The following is a 25,933-nucleotide window of genomic DNA, read 5'->3' on the forward strand; positions in this document are numbered from 1 at the left end:
TAATCCACCCAAACTTAAAGAAGAGTAATTTAAGCTTAGTTAAAGCGTGTGAGTTTCTCCGTTTCTCCCCACATTCTGAATGACGTAGGCTATATATTCCCTCGTTAAGGCGCGGTCACGTTTACCGGTGTTGGGCGAATTTTACCGGGTGAACTGAAGCCTTGTTTATACTTTCGCCCGGCTCCGCAGCGCGAGTCTCCGCAGACTGCGCGCGCACCTCCCCAAACGGACGAGGCGTTTATACTCGACGCGCTCGCCGTTGTACTATTCTTTGAAACGATAGGGGGCGACTCCAGTAATTATCCTCTAACCATCAGGAATCAGCGATGAGAAGAAGAAAGCTATACACACGTGACAATGTTTATTTTAGTACATGGCCACCAATACCACACTACAAAAAGAATCGTGTAAAACCCAGTAAACCCTGAGATTATTGCTAGTGACAATAAAACAAAATATATGGATATGAGAATGTGTATACAACATAACTAAATTAACGATCTCTTACATATTTTCTAATTTCACTAAACATTTCATTAAGTTTCGTGAACATTTTTATTAAACATGGACCTTTATGTTCTTTAAAAATACTTTTTATGCTATTATATGCTCATTTTTAAAATGTAAGCAACTCATTTAGACGTGCAAACTGGGTGCCAGTGTGGTGAGAAGTTCGAGCTCGGCCAGATTCGGTTCGAAGTCGTTCATCTTCGGATGCGGCGCCGCGCGCGTTGTTACAAAATCTGCCGTGCACACCGCCAGGCGAAATGGGCCCTTGCGCACCCAACGCGCGCGACCGCCCACTCCGCGATGACGTCATTTTTGCCGCGCGCACCTTCGCGCTCGTGCGGACGCGTCAAGTATAAACCAGGCTTGAGGCAGTAGCGGATTTCAAAGTGAGTTTCGCTGGAGAGAGAAAAAGTTCCCCGCGCACATTTCGCTCGTATTTAAGTTGGTCACTCGAATTCGCCTCGTTGACCACCAGAAAGCTGCTTGGGTTGAAATTACGCCGAAATTATGTTTTTAACATGTGCTTTAGGCCTATGTAGGCTATATAGGCCTATGTAGGCTATATATAGGCCTATGTATTTTTATTTGTCTGGTAATAGGACAATTTGTGGGATTAAATCAAATAAAACATTTCTTTTTATATCAGCGAGCTGTAGGCTATAGCACAAATCACAATTATTTGGCAGAACTATTAATTTCAAAACATCCAATCTTCACGAAAGCACTATCAAATATATCCATTAATCAAACTGTCACTGTTGCAAAATGATGTAGCCAATATGCGTTATCATTCAGCATATTAAAAAGCGACCCACCATAAATTATTCATCAGTTAAGTTTATTAGGCCATTGTCATTACCGACAGACTCTTAAAGATATATATTTTTTTCTTTTAAAAGATGAAGACACCTGTGGTTTGCTTTTGTGTGTGCGCGCGTATGATCCTGTGTGTGTGTGTGTGTGTGTGTGTGTGTGTGTGTGTGTGGCTGCATTGCTATGCTGGTAACGTTGCTGTAGTGATTACCGGTGCTTTGCCCCAGTATTTTGGGTTAATCAGCTGTGAGACTGTTGGCATGGTGACTAATGAGGATGAGACCCAGTACTGACAATATTTTTTATATTCTTTGTTGCTGAAAGACTTCACATGTGTCTTTCAGCAGCAATGATCATTCTGATATACAGACCCTTTCCAAAAAATTAGAATATCATGGAAAAGTTTATTTATTTCCATAATTCCATTCAAAACGTTAAAGTTCCATAGATTATAGATTCAGGGCCCACATTTTAAACGATTTCAAGTATTTAGTTGTTTATTTGTACATAATGTGGGCTTCCAGCTCATAAAACCCACGAAAACAGGATTTCAAAAAATTAGAATATTACATGAAATCACACAGTAATTACACAGTGATACCATGGTCATTGAACCAGGTTTTGGTTATGTTGGCAGTGTGGGCAGGTGCAAATCCTGCTGGAAAATGAAGGAAGCATGAAGTGCTCTGAAAATGTCCTGGTAGACGGCTGCGTTGACTCAGATTTAATAAAGCACAGTGGACCAAAGTCCTCTTTTCTGATGAGAGCAAATTTTGCATCTCATTTGGAAACCAAGGTCCCAGAGTCTGGAGGAAAAATGGAGAGGCACACAATCCAAGATGCTTGAAGTTTCCACAGTCTGTGTTGGTTTGGGGAGCCATGTCATCGGCTGGTGTTGGTCCACTGTGCTGTCCACTCAACGCAGCCGTCTACCAGGACATTTTCAGAGCACTTCATGCTTCCTTCATTTTCCAGCAGGATTTGCACCTGCCCACACTGCCAACATAACCAAAACCTGGTTCAGTGACCATGGTATCACTGTGTAATTACTGTGTGATTTCATGTAATATTCAAATTTTTTTGAAATCCTGTTTTCGTGGGTTTTATGAGCTGGAAGCCCAAATTATGTACAAATAAACAACTAAATACTTGAAATCGTTTAAGTTGTGGGCCCTGAATCTATAATCTATGGAAGGTTAACGTTTTGAATGGAATTATGGAAATAAATAAACTTTTCCATGATATTCACATTTTTTGGAAAGGGTCTGTAGAAACTGTTAGAATTAATTAAAAAATGCTCAAGAATTCAGATAGGCCTAGGTGCCAAATTACAAAAATTACAAACATGTGCATCATATAAAAACAATTTAATATTTGTATAGCCTTGTATTATTATTTGATTTCGAGCTTCAAAACATGAGGACGGTTCACAACTGAACATGATTACATCATTGAAAGGCTGGGGTAATGGAAAATGACCTCTGTGAAATGATACCACTGACAACAAAAAGGAAGTCAAGTTTCCATTTCACTCAATGATCTCAGAATCAGAAAAACTAGCGTGAGATTGAAATTGAAGTGAAAATTCAGACGAGCCAAAAAATGAAAGTGGATTCAACAACTGTTCTTACAAAGTTCAATTTTCCCAAAGGTCCAAGGTCCGCCAGAGGCAAACTGAGGATTGTGCTGATGTGACGGTGTGTGATGAATGTAAAGCTAAAATAAATTGTAGAATGTTTTTGCTTCAATTTAAGTAAAGCAATAAGGGAGTGCCTACAATCCCTTCAGCCGTGACTTATTCACGATACAGCACTAGCCTCGAGTACCTTATTGCTTTTATAAAACGATGATCACACAATACAAACATTAAAGCCGAAAAATATGTAATGTCATCTATGCAACTTTCATGAAGTAAAATCACTAAAAGTCTTCCTTCCGCTGGAAAAAAATGGTCCTTGACCTACTGTGAATGTTGACACTCGCTTACTCGATCTCTCACAATACTCTACTTTATAAGCTTTAATGAACAACAACATCAACGAGAATATAGCCTATGTTTACGTTGAAATCGCACAGACATCGCACAGTGTATGCCCACCTTTGGTAACCGAGTACGTTTTTCAGGGAGGTCTGAGTTCATGTATGCCTATAGGCCTAGAGAAATTTAATAAAGTAGGCCTACGCAAATGTAAAATAACACTGTATAGTCTTCACTGTAGATAAAACATCCTTATTAATTAATCGTTAATAAAGTTACAGTTATTCAGTCAAGAGCAAAGAGTGATTTTTTCTTTGTCCACTCCTTTGTTGTTTGATTAACATTAAAAACACAGACAGCAGCACGACTATTGGGCTGCTGTCACTTTAAGAGCGAATGCACATACAAGACATAACCGACTTTCTTTACAGGGATACTCGCTTTTTTGACAATTTTGTGTGAATTTGTCCACTCAATTGCAAGAAGACATAAACGAGAGCTCAGTTTAGTAGGCCTATTCGCGCGGGCCTAAAATTAACACTGCCAAGTGGTGTATGAAACCCTGTCAGTTTGCCTATAAAATTTGTATCAGTTCTAATAATGCATGAACGTGAACAAACGTGAACGACGCTCGGAACAGTTGACTGACCAGAGCTTGATCGTAAAGAAAGTTTAAACTTTGACAAGACGTTTCATTACTCGCGCTCTGCATGGAAAGTTTTGTGTGGACACACATCTGAAGCGCGCACCCACACATCAGACAGCGCGCGAATCGTAAACTAAGCTCTCGTTTATGTCTTTTTGCAATTGAGTGGACAAAATCTCTCACACACACACACACACACACACACTCACACTCACTCAGACATTTTTTAACATCTTTACCTCATCTTGACTGGGAACACACGTGAGTGATGAGGAATGAGGAATTTCCAGATGAGGAAAAGATTTCGTTTTTTTAATGTAAATAATTAAAATCTCGATAGATAGGTATTTTTTCATTAAAAATCTATAACTTAAAAAGCGTACTGCATATTTGCTGAAAGAGCTGTCATTCTTTCAAGTTGCCTTTGTGTAGAACCAACTCTTGAACGCAAATGTCCCTTTTTGAAAGAACTGAATAAGACAGACAAGCATTTAAAAACAAAAGGAATACTCACACATCCATACTCTACCCTGTTTTGTGTCAGATAACCTTGTAAATATTCTTCACATAATGACAACATCCTTAGATATCCTTAAACACAACTGCAATACATGAGGAAAGTCTCCTTACAGATGGAGAAACATAACTCCAACTAATGCATTCATTGTCAAGACCAGATCCACAAACAAGGCTTCAAAATCCATCAGGGATCAGGAAGCACCAAGGCACACTAAGTTTTAGTCATGTTAATGTTCCCCTTGGTAAACCCCTTGTAAATACAGGAATCCAACAGACATTTTATTCAGCAAACACAAAGAACTTGCAGTATTTTATGAAGATTGCTTTTTCATTCATTAAATCTGAAATTACATTTAATAAACTGGAGATTCATTTCCATAATTCTAAGGAGACTGCTATATTGTTGCAAGCAGTGAGAAATATTTGACTAGAATATTTTGAATTTCCACATGAAAGTCAGCTTTTAACAGTTGAATTACAATAAATTGCCTTTAATAGCATTTATTTTCTTCCCGGCGAATTTTGGGACAAAACATTCAAAACAAAACATCAGCCTGCAAAGCAATTATGCTTTTTCCATTGAGCCTGGGCCTTGAAAATGAAGACACTGTATTATATGAAACCTTTCAGCCAACAAACACATAATCAATTTGACAAAAAGCAGAACCCTTGCATAGCCGTATAACATGCCATCAAAACCACTGTTAAGAACCTTCTGACGTTCAACACTCAGTGTTCTGATCAAGTGCATCTATTCATTGGAAAACACTTTCTTTGTGCGAGTCTGCGTAGTGCTAGAACCGCTTTTGTGTAAGATAATTTGTTTTTCATAGCCATGGGTTCTTTAGATTAGAACTGGAATTTTGTTTGTGCAATTTCAATACAATTAATTCTCTATAACAGAGATCCCAATCAGGGGTATTTAAGCAGGTTCCAGGGGGAAATTGACTTTGTTTTTGCATTGTTAAACCTATAAAGCAGACATTATGATTCAAACTAAAATATTAGGGATCTTAAACAATGAAATAATCATAATTATAATTAAAATCTCATGATTGTTTTGTGAACACTGCCTTAATACATTGTTACGACATAAGAAAAAAACAACTAAATATAAGTTGTGCAAAAAAAAAAAAAAAAAAAGGGAAGGGTAAGGCGGCTGCCATACCTCAGCTTCCTGGTCAGGTGGTCAATGCAATGAAATATTACAATGACAAGGAGTTAAATTACTATAACATATAATTTGTAATTGTTTAAAAGAGAAAATCAAGTAAATTATACATAATTGGTGCTGCAAATGTGTCTATTTACAACACGATTTTGCAGCGTTAAGTATTGTAGCCAATTACTGGGATTTCTGCTGAAAATAATTAAATTAATACTTTTTTTTTTGCAATTTTAAGAAAAGTTTTAGTTTTTCATGAGACTTTGTGACCTTTCCTACAAATATATACTTCACACTTCAGTACAAAAAGTGCCAAAAAAAAGACAAAAACAGATTGTTTTAAATGTTATAATAGTGCTTTGATAATCTCTAAAAATAAATTAAAAAGCAAAACTTGTAAAAAAAAAAAAAAAAGTGTTAGGAAGAGGAAATGGCTAATCTGCCAATAAGTACTCCTCATCTACTGATTATATTATAAATAAATGTGTTTGTATTTCACCAAGTGTTAATTTTCCTACATCGTGAAACTTTTAGTTTGACAAATTCGGACAATCTTTGAAGGATGAACACTTTTTTTTTGGTCATCACATTAAAAATAACATTTAAATGGAATAATATTCAGACTTTTGAGCTTTGAAGTGCTGGAAAAAGTTGTGTGAAGTACTTGAAAGTCCTTAATTCTTACAACAGTGTTCTATAACTGTCTAATTTGCTGGGTTATAATCATACACTGTAAAAAAAAAATAAAAAAAAATAAACGTAGTGTCCATGACGTCACCCGTAGGTTTCTGAAGAGCATTTTTGAAGCCAAAATTGGGCGAAAAAAATTACAGTAAAAATACTAATATTGTGAAATATAATTTGTGCTTAAGAAACATTTCTTATTGTTATTGCACAGTTGTGTTGCTTAATATATTTCAGGGAAACCACTAGACATTTTTTCAGGATTCTAGAATTCAAAATAAAAGCATTGATTTGAAATTTGATTTCATAAAAAAAAAAAAAAAAATTCTTACAAGGCCCCAACCTTTTGAATGGTAGTATATATTATATACACACACGCTACATTTCAAGACACTTTGTATGTGAATATATAAAGGCATTTTTAAATATGATGAATGACTTTGAAAGAAAACAATAGATGTGGTTTGATTGCTCTTGTTTAATCATTAATTCTAAAAAAAAGAAGAGCTTAATAGTCATTGCTTAAAGCACTAGCAAAAAGTAAAACAAAATATTTACAGTCTGTTCACATTTGTGTCACTCAGTACAGTTCTAAGGTGTGTGTGTGTGTGTGTGTGTGTGTGTGTGTGTGTGTGTGTGTGTGTGTGTGTGTGTGTGTCTGCATGAGCATGTCTTTATGGTTTTGGCAATAAGACGTTAGATCGGATATACAAACATCACACAAATATCAGTCTTTTCAGCCGTGTGTGTGTGTGTGTGTGTGTGTGTGTCACTTCTTGGAGGGAACTCCCTCAGAGTAGTCCTCCAGTACTCCATTCAGATGATCATTATGAGTCTTAAACCGTCTCTTTCTCTGTGTTCCAGGTTTCTTCCTCTTCTGAATGGGCGTCTGTAACAGCCAATCACAAATCACGTCAACCTCACGGCAACCGTTCACTTCCACACAAATATGCATGAACCAGCCAATCTGGAGAGTGTGTGTTTGTATCTCTGTGTGTAAATGTTTATCTGAATATGTGAGAGATAGAACGCACCATTTTCTTTGGTCCTGTCTCCTGCATGGATGATATGCCCTGTTTCTTCAGATACTCTTCGATCTTTTCCTCATCTATGGAATCAACAGGAACGCTGCGCCACAGCTTTTGGAACTCTGGAGAACGAATGATACTGACGTCACGATAGAGAAGCTCAACCCACATCACCAGAACTCTTCTAACAGACAATTCTGGATTAAGTCAATATTAATCACTCTTTAATTATGATAATCATCACACACCTTCATCAACAACAAACTGGCAGTGTTTGTCATTGTAGAATAGAATCTTCTTCTTATCTGGCCTGGTCACAAATATAATCTGATCTCCAAGTGCCTGAACAAAAAAATAAAATAAAATAAATAAACAAATAAATAAATAAATAATAGTAATATTTCAAATATTAAAAAAAGCTCATCTGCTGCTTTCTAATCAAAACCTACACATTAAATACACAATGTTGTGAGTTAATTAATTATTTCCAAATAAATATTATATCCAAATTAAGTGCTAAAACAAAAGGAGTATTTGAAAATCTAAAAAAATAAAATAAAATAAAATAATCACAGTGTGTCTGTTCAACGATGTCCCGATACATTTTGAAGTTTCTGTGCTACTGATTATTTAAATGAATGGTCTAGATTCTATCCACCTATTTTTTCTAAGGAGTGACATTAGTGCGTTACTTTAATAGCCTTGGCAGAGTTTGGAAGACCCTCTTCAACATCATCCAGTAACACTCCTCCTAGTCCCAGCTGATCGTGTTTGTCCAGTAGTCTTAGCAGAGCTTTCTTATCCTTCAGATGATACTTGGGTTTAAAGGCATATTTCCCTTCCCGCACATCAATCTTAGGATTACTTGATAATGCCTGGAGAGAGGGAGAGGTTAGATTTACTATTTTGGTTTGAATGTATCTCTTTCCCTTGAAAAGGAATATGCTGTGTTATTACAAGGCTCTATGGAACATATGATTTTGATTGGTATTCTGCGGTAAAAAATTTGTAATGAAAAATGAAAAAGAATAAAGTAAAATAAAAAAAATTAAATAAAAAAGTAAGTAAATTCAAATAAGAAATTTTCCCACCACCCAAGCAATTAAAGAGCAACCAAATTACAAAGCATATTTTTGCAAATTTAGCAATCAGTGCACGTCCAGCTGCTACTTAAGGGAACATGCATCAATACCACACTTTAAAGCAAACTATTTATTATTATTTTTTTATCAAAAAACAAATGAATAAATAAATAAATACATACAATACAATACAAAAAAAATACAAAAAGTATTCTCGTCGCTTGATAAACTTAAGGTTGAGCCACTGTAGTCACTTGGGCTGGCAGATATCACTTACCTAGCAGCCTATGAAGGAGTGAGCCAGCTCTCAGATTTCATCAAAAATATCTTAATTTGTGTTCCGAAGATCTACAAAAGTCTTACGGGGTTGGAACAACATTAGGGTGAGTAATTACTGACAGAATTTTCATTTTTGGGTGAACTAACCCTTTAAGTTAGTATTCACACCAAGGATGAGAACTATAAAGATAAAGATATAGCTCTAAAAATCGTTCTCCATATTAAAGAGTAACAGAGCCACACCACAGCTATAACAATAATGGCACAGAGAAACGATATCACTGGAATCACTTTAAGAATGATTTTATCCAGCTGATGAATGATAAAAACATAGACATCCAATCAGAATCCATCCTGGTGTAATGAGCTTGAGCATTTAAAGTGACAGACACACGCTTAGAATAAACAGAAGGATATTTTCCGCTGGTGTGGACGCTTATAGTTATCGTTCTTGGTGTAAACGGGCCTTTATGCTTTAAAGGGATACTCCATATTTTTTTGGAAATAGGCTCATTTTACAACTCCCCCAGAGTTAAACAGTTGAGTTTTACCGTTTTCGAATCCATTCAGCCGATCTCCGGGTCTGGCGGTACCACTTTTAACATAGCTTAGCATAGATCATTGAATTGGACAAGACCATTAGCATCTCTCTCAAAAAAATGACCAAAGAGTTTCGATATTTTTCCTATTTAAAACTTGACTCTTCTGTAGTTACATCGTGTATGAAGACCGACGGAAAATGAAAAGTTGCGATATGGCTAGGAACTATACTCTCATTCCTGCGTAATAATCAAGAAACTTTGCTGCCGTACCATGAGTCCAGCAGGCGTAATGATATGACACAGCGCCTGAAAATAGTCGACCCTATAGTCTACCGAGCTGGGGACTATTTTCAGGCGCTGCGTCATATCATTTTCCATCAGTCTTAGTACACGATGTAACTACAGAAGAGTCAAGTTTTAAATAGGAAAAATATCGAAACTCTTTGGTCATTTTTTTGAGAGTGATGATCCGATTCAATGATCTATGCTAAGCTATGCTAAAAGTGGTACTGCCAGACCCGGAGATCAGCTGAATGGATTCGAAAACGGTAAAACTCAACTGTTTAACTCTGGGGGAGTTGTAAAATGAGCCTATTTCCAAAAAAAGTGGAGTATCCCTTTAAAGCTGTTTTGTCTATTCAATGCTTCATTCAACTGCCACAGCAATGTCATTGAATTATCGTTCTCTGCTGACTTTTCTCGGCAAACATGATGTGTGTGACTAATTGTGATTAGCATATCATGTAATCATTTTAATTATTACAACTGATTAAAATTTTATATATATATAAATAGATGGCTAAACCATATAATTGAATGTTGTCCCATGCAAATGATTTCTCACAAAACTATTAGTTAAATCTTTACAGTCTCTTCTCACATCATGAAATAAACCTGGCAGGGTGTTCAGAAATTAATTTGATTCAAGTTGAAATTTAATGATAATGACTGGTTGTCTGTACATTATCTCTTATTTTCAAGCTACTATCTATGAATGTATGTATGTATGGTGTGCTGTAGACACAGTCAGTAGTAATTAGCAGTATGATATATACAAGCTGTTCAAATAATGTACATTAAGCATAAAATAACCTCCAATGTTCCTTTAACAAGGGAACATTGGGTGTCATTCACTAATTGTGTGTGTGATATCAGGGTCACGATCCGATTTTGACAAGCTCGCAATTAAATTAAATTCCAATTTATATTTGATTCAATTCGATATTGATTCATTGGGGCACATATCAGGTATTATGACAAATTTTCTCAAGGAAAATAAATATCGCTCAACTAATGCTGTAAACTATACAGGAAACCCCAGTTGGTACATTACTCTAATATTAAAGGTTAAAATGAAGTGATTTGTATAGGCTGCTCACATTTAAATTGCATAAGAAAGTTTAATAAATAATAATAATAAAGTTAAAATAATAATAAGTTAAAGTTAAATAATAATAATAATAATAATAATGTTATGATAATGACATTTGTTTCTATTCGTTTTTTGAAAATATAAACATTTGAATGGTGGCTATCATAAAAACATGACCAATTTGTTCAAACATAATATTGACGAACAGGTTAAGTAAAAAATAAAATGAATATGCAATAGTGCTATATTTATCAAAATGCTCCTCTCTAGAGTTTTTTTTTTTTTTTTGCTGACTAACGAGTTTAAGGAAATCGAATGACTTTTCTAAGGTAAATGTAATGTTACGTGACATTGTTTACAAGCTGTTTTATTGACATCTTTCTGCAGCTGAAACACTGATTAAGCGATTACATGAGACAAGATACATTTCAGTAAGTCGTTCTATATCTTTCAACATACCTTCTGATGTTCATTCATGTTTAATTAATGCTGTAACTAACAGTAAAGAGGAAGAGATCAGTTCAGTTCCCATATATTGGTTGGGAGGCACGCTACAAAGTTTTGTTCATTCATCAACTGAAAACAGCACAGACCAAAAGATCGATTCTTGAACAGATCGGGTTTGATAATCGATATAGGTTCATCAACATGAGAAACGATTTTTAACCAAGCCCTACTAAAATTTATGGAAAAATCTCAGGCAAGAGTGCATATTTATAGAGCGTTTTATGTTTGCTGAGAGTGATGAAAGGCTGTGCAAAAACTCCTTATATGGATGTATTTTATGCAAATTACTAACCTTGGACATGCAGTCACTCATTTACAATACTCCAAAATTCAAAGTTAAGAACAACTTTTGTGAAATATGTTGTGCTGTGAAATATAATTTTTTCATGAGAAGTTCTTCTGTGCATATAAATACGAATAATCTACGCAATAATTAGTGAATGAGACCCAATGTCTTCCTCTTATGCACACACACCTCGCTCATAAGCCACTGTTTCTGCTTCATGCCAATGTCCAGCAGCTTGGTCTCATCCAGAATTTCATCTAGACTCAGATGATAAGTATCTCCTCTCTGGTGTCTTGTCTGAGAAAGAAAGAGAGAGAGAAAGACAAAGAGATGTAAAAAGAGTTTAAATGTGTCACAGCTACATCTACATCTGTGGATTACAGGCTGACAGCCTTCAATTACTGTCATGTTAGAGAGTACATAATTTCACTGTGGGGAACTGCCAAGCCTGATAAAAAAACAAATAAAAAAAAGACTGCTTACGATAATATAAAACAACTATAAAATTACTCTGACAATGTGTATTAGTCATATTAGTAAGAAATTTCACACAATGTTTAATTACGTCAAATGGAGAGACTTGTTAGGAGAGCAAGGGACTGTTTTTCAAGCAGACAATATGAAAACCTTCACAAATGAACAGAAGAAACCTTCATTATAGATCACAATATTGGTACTAATACAAGACTGGCAATAGATGAGCTGAGTTTGGAAGACATTTCCCATGGCATCTGATGGAGGGAGCATGTGTTTAATGACAGTGTGGATTGCTCAGCTCAGGATAATTTAATTCTCCATGTGTCATTCTCTAGGTATTCTGAATTGCAGAAGTCTCCTTCTGAGTTAAAATAAACCTTTTTACTAAAAAAATTACAATAATTCAGCCTATGATGTGCACGAATGCAAGAAGAAATTGATCATAAAGCAGCAAGAAAATGACAGATAACAGACACTGCAGCAAATTTCTGTTTGTTGACTATTGGACTTTGGAAATGTTAGAAAATGTGCTAATTTTTGTATTACCTTCATGTAGTTGACAATTCGGGCCAAAACTCCAAATCTATATCCTGAACTCCCGGAAAGTGCTTTGAGATTGAAGGAGCCATTACTGGGATCTGAAAGATGAAAGGAGGACAATGAGGAGAAGAAGAGATAACAGACTATAATAAGTAAGTGCAGCAACTACTAGGCTATTAATGTAGAACTACTATTACCAACCCTCTCAAACGACAACAAATAATAACACACGTTGTGTTCAAACACAAAGTTAGTTTCTGCCAGGTATATTCCACACCATTTACAATTCTCTCTGCTGCCAGCAGGCAATTTCATCCTAAAGAGACACACCAGAAACCAAGAGTAAAATGAAAAGAAAATTACAACAAGGTCTATTTTGACCCAGTGTAAAGTGAAAAAGCGCTCTGGCCAGTCAGAAGCCTTAATTTATTCCTTTTATATAATCCATTTGAAAACATGGATAAACATGGATAAAACCTCTGATAAAAACAGATTTCATCTGCATGCCTACAATTCACCAGACAACCCACCTGTTCTAAACGGGGGCAATCAAATTAAAAACATGTATGTAATGATAGTGTGAGATAGGAATTTATAACAGTATAATGACAATAACAAAGATAAATAATAATAAGATGTTGAATTTTTTTTTTCTAGGCAAGAATAGTATAAATATATCAACATCTGTTCGCAATGTGGAATATTCCAGTTATTTATGCATTCTTAATAGTCGTAAAAAGATGTAAATTGTTGAAGGCGGCAGGTTTCCGAGTGTTAGCCAATTAGTCATTTATAAATATAACCATGTTTCAAGTTCCATTTTGAGTAATAATGCGTTAAATATGAATTCTCTGAACATAGGCAGAGGGTGAGCCAACTCCAGGGTAAGGAGATGTGGTGTTTGGTGTTTTATGCCCCCAACGGCGCCTTCCAGGCAGCGAGGGGATGGGTAGGTTGAGGTTGAGGTTAGGGTTAGCTGCCTGGAAGGAGCCATTGGGGGCTAAAAACACCATTGAGCAGGAGATGTGCTTTAAAAAAAACACACACACAAAAAAAAAACACACATTTAAATAGATTTCCTTTAAATAGTTTCGAGTTACAGGTCACCGCACAACCTACACATCCCAGCATAAATTATTTTGATCAATGTCTACATTAACATTATATTATATTTCCATTTGGTCCCACTTTATATTAAGTGGCTTTAAGTACTATGTACTTGCATCGAAAAATAAGTACAATGTAATAGGCCAAAACTGATTTTTTTTTTTTTTAAATGTTTAATTTTGAAGCCTTGCCAACAGAATGAAAGCCTCTTAACAAAGATTGCATCATTTTATAGTTAAATGACCCTGGGATAAAAAATTGCAGTTTTAATGGGTTTCAATGCGGACATTTTTGACCAAAAGGCGCTGAGAGGAAGTATTTTGTGTACCTAGTGGAAATGGGGGTGAAATAGTAAAATTCCAATAAAAATACAGACCTGTGCCAGATTTTATGCAGTTAGCATTAACACAGGCAAAGAAAAACTCAAATAAGACAAAAATGTCCATAAGGATACACAAGGGTTACCTTTAAGATTACTTTTATCATGTATACTACATACATACTACATGTTATATGTGTGGGACAGTAGAAGAACACGGTCGCATCGCAGCAGAGTATGCTGCCCAATCAAAGCATGTGACAGACAGTGGTCGGAGGAAAACAGTCAAAAGGTGAAAGATTGGATGATAATCATCTGTATTTGTTGTACACAAGCTGCAGTTCAGCTGCATGTGACAAACACTGCAAAATGGGCGCATACTGCTCCCGCTCTGCTTTATTTGGCTCCGCTTAATTTCTGTTAAAGTTATGATTGTAGCATTCCTGTGCGCTAAATGCTACTGAAGACGTTTCATTATGAATGGCCAAATCCACAGAAATAAGGGTTTTTGCTCTCAATAGTAAGTTCGCTGAATTAATACACATCCACACACACTGATGATCCAAAAAATTATGACCAGTCACAGGTGAAGCAAAGATCGTTGATCATCTCCTAACAAGGCCGCATATTAATGTCTGGGTAAGTAGTCTCCGTGTGTGGCTTTACTTTGATGGCGAAATAGAGCAAAAACAAGCAATATGGTGTCTAAAATATAAGTCACTTAATATTAACTTCTTGTTTATTAAACTTGTATAAAAGCAATATCACATTTGCTATGCTGATAATTGCACTTGTGATATTTATTACTAAATGATATAAATAAAGACTAAATCACACAATGAAAGCGTGCACTCTAAATGCACACCCGCATTAGTCTAATCTACAAGACTACATCACAGGGTTTTTCCTACATTGAAAATTTTTTGGCGGCCGCCAAAATGATTTTTTGTCCCGCCAAAGCCTTATTTGATCAGTAATTGGGTTTTGTGAGTGAAGCAGGCTACTGATGGAGTGACGGAGAGAACGATCACAGCGCCCCACCCCCGCGCGGGCACTCTCCGTCTTCAGTTCTGTCTTTGCTCTCTCCCTCGCATCAAAATCAACTGATCATAAAGGGCGGAAGACCGAATCCATGTTTCACGTGGGGCATTCGGAGAATATTTTTGCTGAATTAGCGCTGGGTGTAAATTGCAGTCAAAAAAAGTTGCCTTATCTTCTCTTATAGCTTGTGACAAGCATTCCGCACATGCAGCTGACATAACTTTAAATAAACGCAAAAAAAAAAAATCTATCCAGTTTGAAGTGTTTTTTTTAGGGGTGTGCGATATGACGATTTTTGATCGTGGACGATTAAAACGTCTCCACGATCTGCTTTTGAAGAAATATTGTAGAATCGTGCACTATATCTGTTCTGGCGCCTCCCAACATACTAAACAACGCGACGTATGTTCACATAAATGTTAACGCAGCGGAACGGGACACTGCAGTTCATAATTTGCATGTGCTTTAATGCCTTGTCGGTTAAACATTTAATTCGCGTGCTGATGCGCTGTTCTGACGCGCTGTTCTGACGTGTGCTGTGAAGCTCACATGCACTAAAAGTCTACCAGCGCCTGGATACTGGACTAAGTTATCTTTCGAGTCTTATTGTGCTTATACTGTTAAATACACACAAGGTTTATATAAACAGAGTCGGTTATGTCTAAAGTGAAAGCAAACTTGAGAAAATTGAGAGAAAATCTGCTTGTCAAATGCGTGTATATTAGACGCGTCGCGCGCAACTCTTAAAGAAACAGTAGCAATAGTAAACACGCTGCCGCTTGTCCTTAAAGGGATAGTTCACCCAAAAATAAAAATGATCTCATCATTAATGCACTCTAATGTTGTTCCAATCCTCTATTAATTTCCTTCTAATATTTTCTAATATTTTTCTAATATTAATATTTTGAAGAATGTGGCTATCCAAACAGTAGCTGATCCCCATTGACTTTCATAGGAGAAAAATATACTATGGAAGTCACTGGGGTTCATCAACTGTTTGGTTACCCACAATCTTCCAAATAACTTTTATTTTCAACAGAAGAAAGAAACTTATTCGAGTTTAAAACAACTTGAGAGAGTAAATTATGATAATTAGAATTTTTAGGAGAACTATCCCTAATAAGACAACAAAATGCAAAGAGAAAAATCACTCACTGCTCTTCACTGATAACTTTAGCTTTAATAAGTATCAATGTATAATTTATACAGTGAAGTCTATGTTTTGTTTTATTTTCATATTTGTTCATTTAATTACTTTCTTTTCTTTAAGAAAAAAAATCACAAACTGTTTCTTTGTATTTATTTTAAATTTAACATTTATTGTCAATATTGGGCTTGCGGATCATGTGGGTACTAGAGGACTCTTTGCTGTGTGTGGATGACCATGTCGGTCAGCCACCACCGAAGACCAATTTTGACCCAGGAAAAACCCTGAGAGTATGCATGCACTCTCTGGGTGTGTGTGAGGGATAAGCTATACTCGATAATGTCAAATCGCACATTGTTAAAACAACAATTACGATATTAAATCACAGACGATATATATCGCACACCCAAGGCTCATCGATGCAAGAGGGTAACAAAAGATATCCCGTCTGTTCCGAGCCAACAGAAGGTCTACTGTGGCACAAGTCACACAAAATGTTAATGATGGTTACGGCAGGAATGTGTCACAAAACATAGGGATGTGTAGCTGCAGACAAAAGTGCCTGTGATGACCCCTGTCCACCGTTGAAAGGCCATTCATGTGGACAGAAATTTGACATGTGCCGCCTACCTAAAAATTGTTGCAGACCAAAGTGTTCCCTGGTGGAAGTGGCCACTTTCAGCAGGATAATGCACCCCTGCTACACTGCACAAACATTGTTCAGTAATGGTTTGAGGAACATCATACCACAGGACACGTTCAGGTGTCTTGTAGAGTGCATTACTTGGCGGGCCAGCGCTGTTTTGGGAGCATACAGAGGAACAACTGCGCATATTAGGTGGTCATAAAGTTTTGGCTCATCTGTGCATATGCACAACATAACTTAATAAGGGTTTACCTTTCCTGATTAACCAAAAGTTTATATGTTAAAAAAAAAGACCAGTATTTCACAAAGCATTTCATCCCCTGTGTAAATAGTCCAGTGAAATTTGACAAATTAAGTTTCACTCAGATAAACGTCACAATAAGGAAGAAAAGACTACTGCAACTTCCGTTTCATGACTTTAATGTGTTTATTCAGATGGGAAAACTTTTGGTTTATTTAAGAGGCTGAGAAAATAAGTGCTGAAAATAAAATTTGTCCGTTTTGTTCTAATCCATCATGTACAGGTATGTATTTACAGAATGAAAAAAAAAAAAAAAAAAAACATACCCTGAATCTAATGCATCATCACTGGGCCAAAATGGAACAATGATGTCATATTTCTCAGATTTGATTTTTGATTTTTTTTGTCGTTGCTCATCCTATTTCCAAACTAATTTTCACCATCTCAAGCTCCTTGTAACTGGTAAAAGGAATCATTTCCTCTGTAGCATGTAGCTCTAGCATCACATCCTCTTCCTTCTCCACACCCTGCTCTCAACCCCTGGCAACGGGAGCACAGCCAGTCTCAGACGCATCTTGGCATTGACTCATGAATGATTCATCGTGTGGGCGGGACCTAATGCTGAGAGCAGATGCATTACAGTAGGTTGGATGGCTGATGCTTAGAAAGACAGGACAACCAGCCAATGGCGTCAAACCAGAGACTAAGAACAGCCAGTGCAATATACGGTTACATATTAAGGTAGGGCAGGGAGAGAGAGAGAGAGAACGTGAACGGCAAGAAAGACAACACAGAGAGAAGCAAGAGGCTGCTCCATCACCCTGCATCCCAGACACTAACACCCAGGTACGTCCTGCTTTTATATCGAACAACACAATGCATCTAACACTGAAATACTACACAGACTAAAACATCATCTTAGTTTTCTACAAATTTCAAAGGATTCCTTTAGTAATTGACTCTTCATATTGAGAATATGCATCACCAAGGCATGCAGCCATACGAACTAAACTGCAAATCAATAATAAATGCATATATTGTGTCACAAACACAAAATGAAATTCAGACATCGGATCTTGGTCATGAGTGTACGTAATACATATACATACAAGCACACAGATATAGCAGGATCCAGACAGCTGAAGCTGACTGTGCAATTCTAAATCATTACACTAGACTAGACAGCATCAAACTGATTGCGTACTGAATATTTAACAAGAAAAACTCATCCATTAGCACCTACAATTCTAAAAAGAGGACAAACACCAGAAAAGAGCTTGAAAGAAATGGTAGCACAGCACTAAGGGATGCTTGGGGTGGGGGTCTCTGGAGGCCAGGAGAAGCAGAAGCCATCTGTCTGTATCAGACAAGACTAGGTATGTGTGTGTGTGTGTGTGTGTGTGTGTGTGTGTCTACTAGGGATGGGACTTTTTGTCGACAAAACGACCGACATTCGACACATGCTCCACTCGACAAAAAAAATAGAGTGTCGACATGTCGAGGGGGCGGGGCTTGTGGGATTTCCAAATTGCATTTTTTTTTTTTTTTGGCTTTTAATTTATTACATTTCCTATTCAAATACACATCATAAAGTGGCACTTTTCCCATAATGAAATAAAACATTTTAAATAAAACAATCAATTTTTTCTAAATGGAATCGCCACTTGACCGTTGACCCCACTTCTCCCGGAAAGACGCGCGCGCGCACTCGTAGACCAGAGCAAGATAGCGAAAGCAGTACGCCATCAAAGCGCTGTGTGCTCGGGTTTTGGAAGTCAATGTCACCAAAGAAGTGTGTTTTTGTATGCCAGGGCAAGACAACCCTGCACAGATTCCCAAAGAACCCAGCGTTAAGTGGACCAGTCGATGGAGTTTGTTTTTTCAGAGCATCAACGGAGCTGTGTAAGACTGTTTGTTCCCTGCATTTTGACAATGATTGTTTTAGAAACAAAGCCCAGATCGACGGATTTGCAGATCGTCTAATGCGGATCGAGCAGTCACAATGATAAAGGTTCGCGATCGCATTCGGTGAGTAAACTGCTTAAAAAAATGTCTGTGTTGTTAGCTCGGTTAGCACAGCTAACGTTATAGCACACGGCCCGCCTCCAGACGCTCGTTTTTTTGCGGAAAGACTCGGGACAGCCTATCTGTCTTTTATAAATATGATAAAATTAAAGACTCTTTGGAGATATGAAGGATGCAATACTACTCTATAGGTACTCAAGATTAACAGGAGATTGCGTGAAAATGAGCATTTCACCCCCCCCCCCCCCTTTAAAAAAAATAGAAAAGAAAGGCCGACAATCCGACAAAAAGTCGACACATGGTCCTCGACAGTCGATTTCCCAAATCCCGTGTCGTTCCCATCCCTAGTGTCTACAATAGTTAAACTAATGTCACAGGACCAGGTCTCCGAAATGAAGCTTTATAAGAATAAAATAAATCCTGTGAAACATTGGTAACAAATGAACGTGAAAAGTTTAAATCCCTTTTGGAGATATGGGATTCTTCTGAGTCATGGTTGAATTGAAAGTGAAGCTGTATCCCTGCAGCGTATGTGCACAATCAGACACGCGTGGGAAATGCTTTCAGTTCCTAATTACATTCCTTACATGTACAGATCTTGCTTTGGTGATATATGCAATACAGAAAACCTTTGAAAAAAATCATAAGATTGAACTTTTAACACCATATCCGTAAATCGAATTATCTGTGAAATGTTGCAATTGAAATCCAAAAGCTTAATGGAACGGATCATTTTTCAGCTTCCACTCTGCTCTAAACCTACACAACACAATGACCACTCAACCAAACTAGGTCAGCTGATTCATCTCAATTCATGTCTCTAGTATGGCTCCATCCCATTTTGCATGTTATTTGTCCTACATAACATGCAAGATTAGGATTAGTCCAACCCAAACCAAAGTACATTGAAAATAGTATGCTGAAGCTGCCTGGATGGTATACAATACTTCCAGTGGATTTTCAAAGCATGCATTTGTACATGCTTTTTGGGCTGAATCAAAGTACACTACTAGGGCTGCACGGCATATCGTTTTAGCATCGATACTGCGATGTACGCATCCGCGATAGTCACAATGCAGGATGTGTGATGTCAAGCATAGGGATCGTTTGTACTTGAACGGACACATACAGACAAAATTATGTCAAAATGCCCATCTTGGCTAGTATCTTCTTAAACACAGTCGCTTACAGCTTACGTGAACGTAAACAATTGAAAAAGAAAACAGATGCATATCATTATATAGGATCCGTTCATTCGGTCTTAAAGTGACAGCAGCCTAATATTCCTACTGCTTTGTGTCTGTGTCATTAATGTTAATCAAACAAAATACAAAGAGAAAATCACTTTTGAAGCCGTAACAAAGATGAATTACACTTAATTTATATAGTATTTTACATTTGATTTTTCAATTTCTGTACCTGAATACTTAAAGCACTGTTTATTTAATTTACATCTTTGTTCTATTGTATTTATATATGCATATGCAATTCTTTCCAAATAGAGCTATTTAAAGTCATCTAGTGATTTAATTTGTTCATATCACAATATATATTGCAGCAAAACAAAATATCGAAACGTCAGATATTTCCAACATTGTGCAGCCCTATAAACTACCGTTCAAAAGTTTGGAGTCAGTACGATTATTATTATTATTTTTTAAATAAGACTTTTATTCAGCAAAAGTGCATTAAATTGATCATAATTAACAAAAGACTTTTACATTGTTACAAATTTTTTTTTATTACAACTAAATGCTGCTCTTTTGAACTTTCTATTCATAATAGAATCCTGAAAAAAATGCATCATGTTTCCACAAAAACATTAAGCAGCACAACAGTGTTCAACAGAGATAATAAGTGTTACATGAGCAACAAATCATCATATTAAAATTATTTTAAAAGGATAAAAGGATCATGTGACACTGAAGACTGGAGTAATGATGCTGAAAATTTTGCTTAGCCATCAAAGAAAAAAACAAAAACATTTTGAACTATATTAAAAAAACAGCTATTATGAATTGTAATATTTCTTGATATTACTGTTTTTACTGTATTGTTTATCAAATAAATGCAGCCTTAGTGAGCGTAAGAGTAAATGTATGAGCCTAAAAGTAACTAATACTGAAATAATAATAATTATTAATAATAATAATAATAATAATAATAAAATGTTTTAGCATGAACACAAACCGTACTTAATGTCTTAATACATGCAAATCTACATGTTTTTCCAAGGCGACTAATTGGTAAACAACTAGTCGAATAATAAATCTGACGTAATTCCTGAATAACAGTTATGATTTTGGGTTACCTAATCCCAATAAGATGCGTTTCTTAGGAGTAGTAAGCTAAATCTCACATGCAGGTGTAGTGAACCCTACACATGCTGCAAGATACTCAAAAACAATGAGATGCAAAGCAACGACTTAAGATGCCTGACTGACAGCTAAAGTACAGTATGAAAAAAACACTGTGCCTTTGATGATGCTCTTTTTCTCATCAACACCGAAAAATACACTATATAAATTTGCATATAGAAACTGCCATTCAAATCCGTCAATCACTCTGCCTCTAGCTGATTTTGATCGCTGTTTGTACCCACACTAATTATTTTACCCTTCCTCATCTTTCTCTTTAATAACTGACTGTTTTCATAGGTCTCTCTGCAGTATGAATATATCCAGCAGTTCTGCTCTGATCCAGCAAATCTATCCCTTCCACGATGGCTGGAACGTTGCCTGTTTCATCATTCTCCTCCTCTTCATTCTCACCATCCTCTCCCTCGCCACAGTGGCGTTCCTCTACGAGCTGCTGGACTGCGGATGCTTCACCAAGACCAAAACCGTTCGTGACTTGCGCCGCCAGCACGAAGAGGTGGTTTAGTTGTAACCATGGTGACAGCGGACACGGTCTCCAAAGATACCACGACGGTAGATTGGTGGAAAAGGCTGCAAATTCGGACAGAGCTCTACGCCACAATGGAGTCCTTTAAAAACACGTCAAACATGTACAGAGACAGAAGCACTCTACTCCCACTTGCTCCAACAGCAATACACAGCACAGGCATCTCGACGGCTTAAAATATTAAATGAGGTTTACACCAGAAAGAAAGGAAAAATTTGCTTGTGTGTGCACGTCATTGTTTCCTTTGCATACAGTCAGTATTCCAGTACTATTGTTTAATGAGTCGACTATATAAAACTGTTTAACATTCTGAGATGTGTTTACATGAATCTTTGCCTTTGTGCGGGATGACAAAATGTACATGTCAGCATTGTGCAATTCATAAGCTAAATACAGTATTAATTGACTACCTAAAGCAAACATTCACTACAGTTGGAGTAAAGGGAATGATCTATGTGTGTATGTTGAAATTCCCTGTTAGGTGACATTAATATGTGAATAATTGTTATGTATAATAATAGTTCTTCATCAAAAAGCACACTAAAGGCCAATTGTTGCATCTTTGCAAATGCCTTAAAATTGTGTATTTAAAATTATATAATAAAAATCATATAAGCACAAAAAAAATGTGTGGTTCACATTAGGGTCACAGAAGATATCATCAGCTGCTGCTAAAAGTACATTTAAATGACTTCAATAAATGTCTAGAACAAGTCATCACGAGAGCTAGAGATGATCTGATTGTTTTGTTTTTTTACTGATATTCACAATTAGCATATTATTGGTTCTTTAATATCACGAGTACCGAAAAATTTTACCTTTTGGTAGGTCTCTAAATAAACTATATTCACAAGTATAATTACTTATTAAATATATTGTTTGGATCATTGCTCAACTTTTAAAATAACTTATATGTAACTCTGAATGCAAGGCCCAGAACAAACACTGCAAAATATTCAGATTGCAAAAACACTTAAATTAAATCAAACTGTACATGCCAGTCTATGGATCTTCATATTTTGCTGAAAGACTGTGTAGGAATTTTCATAACTACCAACTTGGGTAACTCTCACAAACCAAGGTTGACCAGACACCAGCCGAGAGGCCCGTGATGTTAGAGATGTTAGGCTCACTGACATAAAATTAAGAATCCTCAGTGCTATTCTAACTATTGTCACTGGTATTAAAAAACTTAAACAGAAAGAGAAGGTTGCTGTTTCTTTGCCACTGCAAGCTGATGCAGATATTTTAATTCTAGAAAAATATTTTTCTCTGAAAATATTCAGATTGAAAAATAATTCAGGCTAATGTTGGTTTTGAGCATTTCCCAGAACATAAGCTTATAATGCTTTAGATATGCCAAGGCCATTTGAATACGGATAAAATGTCAATACACTGAATATCTTCATTTGATAAAAGAGGTCAACATGCACTACTGTTCAAAAGCTTGGGGTTGGTAATGTTCTTGAAAGAAGTCTCACCAAGGCTGCATGTATTTGATCAAAAGTTTAAAACTACAGTAAAAAGAGTAATATTGCAAAATATTAGTACAATTTAAAAAAAACTCTTTTCCATTTTAAAGGGTAACTCTGGCCAAATTGCAACCTAGGCTATTTTTGTTAATCTACCCGAGTCAAACATTCGTGTAAAAGCATAATTAGAAAGGAAACGCCACTTTTAAGATTGACCGTATTACTTCAAGCTCAGTTTTATGTTGTGTCGAGCCTCCTTAGTGTTTTAAAAATAGAGATTTTGATGCTATAACTGTAGTGCCCCTAGCACTCCCATTCAAAAGGCATTTTGACCAAAAAACGAAAATACAGTCAATCTTAAAGGGATGCTCCACTTTTTTTGGAAATAGGCTCATTTTACAACTCCCCCAGAGTTAAACAGTTGAGTTTTTACCGTTTTCGAATCCATTCAGCCGATCTCCGGGTCTGGCGGTACCACTTTTAGCATAGCTTAGCATAGATCATTGAATCGGACAGGACCATTAGCATCTCTCTCAAAAAAATGACCAAAGAGTTTCGATATTTTTCCTATTTAAAACTTGACTCTTCTGTAGTTACATCGTGTACTAAGACCGACGGAAAATGTAAAGTTGCGATTTTCTAGCCTGATATGGCTAGGAACTATACTCTCATTCCTGCGTAATAATCAAGAAAATTTGCTGCCGTACCATGAGTGCAGCAGGCGTAATGATATGACGCAGCGCCTGAAAATAGTCCCCAGCTTCCAACGTGACCGGGACTAAGTTTGTCTAACCTATTAGACAGATTTTCAGGCGCTGCGTCATATCATTACGCCTGCTGCACTCATGGTACAAAAAGATTATCCCTTTAAAAGTGGCGTTTCCGTTCTAATTATGCTTTTACACGAATGTTTGACTCGGGTAGATTAACAAAAACAGCCTAGGCTGCAATTTGGTGAGAGTTACCCTATAATATATTTTTCAGCAGCCATTTCAGTCACATGACCTTTATAAAAGTTGAAAACAGTTGTTTTATATTTTTGTGGAACCCATAACAAGGTTTTTTTTTTTTTTCAAACTTTTGAACGATAACAATTTAATGACATACAGCCAGAGAGTTATTGAGGAGTGAGTCAATTGCAAAGATTCCATAAACTTGCATGTACTTTCTGACCTGTGTTGTTTTTGGAGGATGATGCATCTTTGTCTGGTTTGCTCTTTTTCTTCTTGGAGGATCCGGAGGCCTCAGAGGTCGCTGGTCTCTTCTCAACTGTAGGATTAGATAGAGCTCTCTTTTTAAAGAGCTCTCGCTCTTTCAGCAGAGCTGGATCCATCCTACACATATCACAACACATACAATACAGTTAATTATTCGACTGACCGAGTGGTTAGAAATGTATATACATTATTTTGACCAATGACATTATAAATGAGGCTGGAAATGTAAAAAAACCATAAAATAAAAAATTAAGGCTCTATGTAACTACACAAATTCTATAACGGGTTTGGCTTGTTTGACTGGTATGGTGTAAGTCAAAACTATGAATCAGAGCACTATTAAACCAACAACTGAAAACAATACAAAATACAACTATAAATCAGTGCATTATTAAAATATAAACTATTAACTGAACATACATCTTCTCAGTAGATGTTGTGGTTATACGCTACCAGTCAAACGTTGGGACGCTCTTATTCCTTATTATTATTATTTACACTTAAGAATAAGAACACAAGAATAATCATAATCACAATAAGACAGGTCGCATGTGTGCAGTAAATACGTTGGCTGCTTTTCATTCAGTATCTGGTCAAAACAAACAAACCAAAAACACTTTCTTTTGTCAAGAAATGTGTTGTTTACTAGCCTAGTTGTTTATTCTACACACATAGTGGTTAATACACAAAAAATTATTTCATCTCTCATCTAGAGATGAGAGACAATCTAATGTACATTACTCTGGTAGAAATATTTGAGGAAGATTCAAGTTTAGCAATATCTAACATACTGAGATAAATGACTAATTTACAGCCAGCGGGACAGTACATATCTAACACGTTTAAACTTTCATAGTTCGTAAGATATTTAATATAGCAATAAAATACCATAATAACCACAACTAATAAATTAACCAGAAACACCTTATTGCATAAAACATGCAGCAAATCATTCACAAATTAATGAAGAAGTAACTAATGAAGAATTACCTGAATGTTTCACTGCCTTCTCTCAAAGAGAGAAACAGTTCAGATAAAGATTAATTATTATTTGAAGCGACCATATGCTGTCAACGTAGTGATAAAGCTAAATGAGAAGCTTGTCAAAGAATGCTAGCGACGCTACACGACTAACATGAATTTCCTGCGGAAAAGGCGACCTTCTTCTTCTTTGTTTTTAATTGTTGTTCGCAAAGACGTCGTCTGACACCTGATGGTCAAACCGAATATTACATATGTTGCGCTGTTCGAATTTGACATAATTAGTCTTAGTAAAATATTTCCAAGCATTCAATTGGGGATTTTATTTTTATTTTTATTTTTTATGGATGATAAATTCATAAAAACATCTTAAAGTGTTTGAACAACCAACTCTAGTACAATTCC

The 25,933-nt window shown here is 36.3% G+C and overlaps 2 protein-coding genes across 2 annotated transcripts; one reads left to right on the forward strand and one right to left on the reverse strand.

Annotated features, from left to right (window-relative positions):
* Nucleotides 1-6,773: 6,773 nt before the first annotated feature.
* On the reverse strand, nucleotides 6,774-25,739 carry gtf2e2 (general transcription factor IIE, polypeptide 2, beta). The gene is made up of 8 exons (XM_084402343.1): nucleotides 25,538-25,739; nucleotides 24,504-24,664; nucleotides 12,435-12,526; nucleotides 11,601-11,708; nucleotides 8,036-8,218; nucleotides 7,592-7,685; nucleotides 7,350-7,465; nucleotides 6,774-7,204 (listed from the first exon to the last, which is right to left on the reverse strand). The coding sequence occupies exons 2-8, from the start codon at nucleotides 24,661-24,663 to the stop codon at nucleotides 7,085-7,087; spliced, it is 873 nt and encodes a 290-aa protein (XP_084258469.1). The 5' UTR covers nucleotide 24,664; nucleotides 25,538-25,739; the 3' UTR covers nucleotides 6,774-7,084.
* Nucleotides 17,679-22,477, forward strand: smim18 (small integral membrane protein 18). The gene is made up of 2 exons (XM_084403113.1): nucleotides 17,679-17,775; nucleotides 21,612-22,477. Exon 2 carries the CDS (start codon nucleotides 21,625-21,627, stop codon nucleotides 21,835-21,837), a length of 213 nt encoding a protein of 70 aa, XP_084259239.1. The 5' UTR covers nucleotides 17,679-17,775; nucleotides 21,612-21,624; the 3' UTR covers nucleotides 21,838-22,477.
* Nucleotides 25,740-25,933: the final 194 nt, after the last annotated feature.

Source organism: Rutilus rutilus (genome assembly GCF_951802725.1).
Source record: "Rutilus rutilus genome assembly, chromosome: 2".
NCBI classification, from domain to species: domain Eukaryota; kingdom Metazoa; phylum Chordata; class Actinopteri; order Cypriniformes; family Leuciscidae; genus Rutilus; species Rutilus rutilus.

Bases quoted from the DNA above. Each gene is read 5' to 3' on its own strand.
- smim18 (XM_084403113.1), top strand. From the start codon at position 21,625: ATGAATATATCCAGCAGTTCTGCTCTGATCCAGCAAATCTATCCCTTC.
- gtf2e2 (XM_084402343.1), bottom strand. From the start codon at position 24,663: ATGGATCCAGCTCTGCTGAAAGAGCGAGAGCTCTTTAAAAAGAGAGCT. The intron at 11,709-12,434 runs GTAATACAAAAA...TTTCTTTCTCAG, and splicing joins GAATTGTCAACTACATGAAG to ACAAGACACCAGAGAGGAGA. The intron at 7,686-8,035 runs GTAACGCACTAA...TTTTTTGTTCAG, and splicing joins ACTCTGCCAAGGCTATTAAA to GCACTTGGAGATCAGATTAT.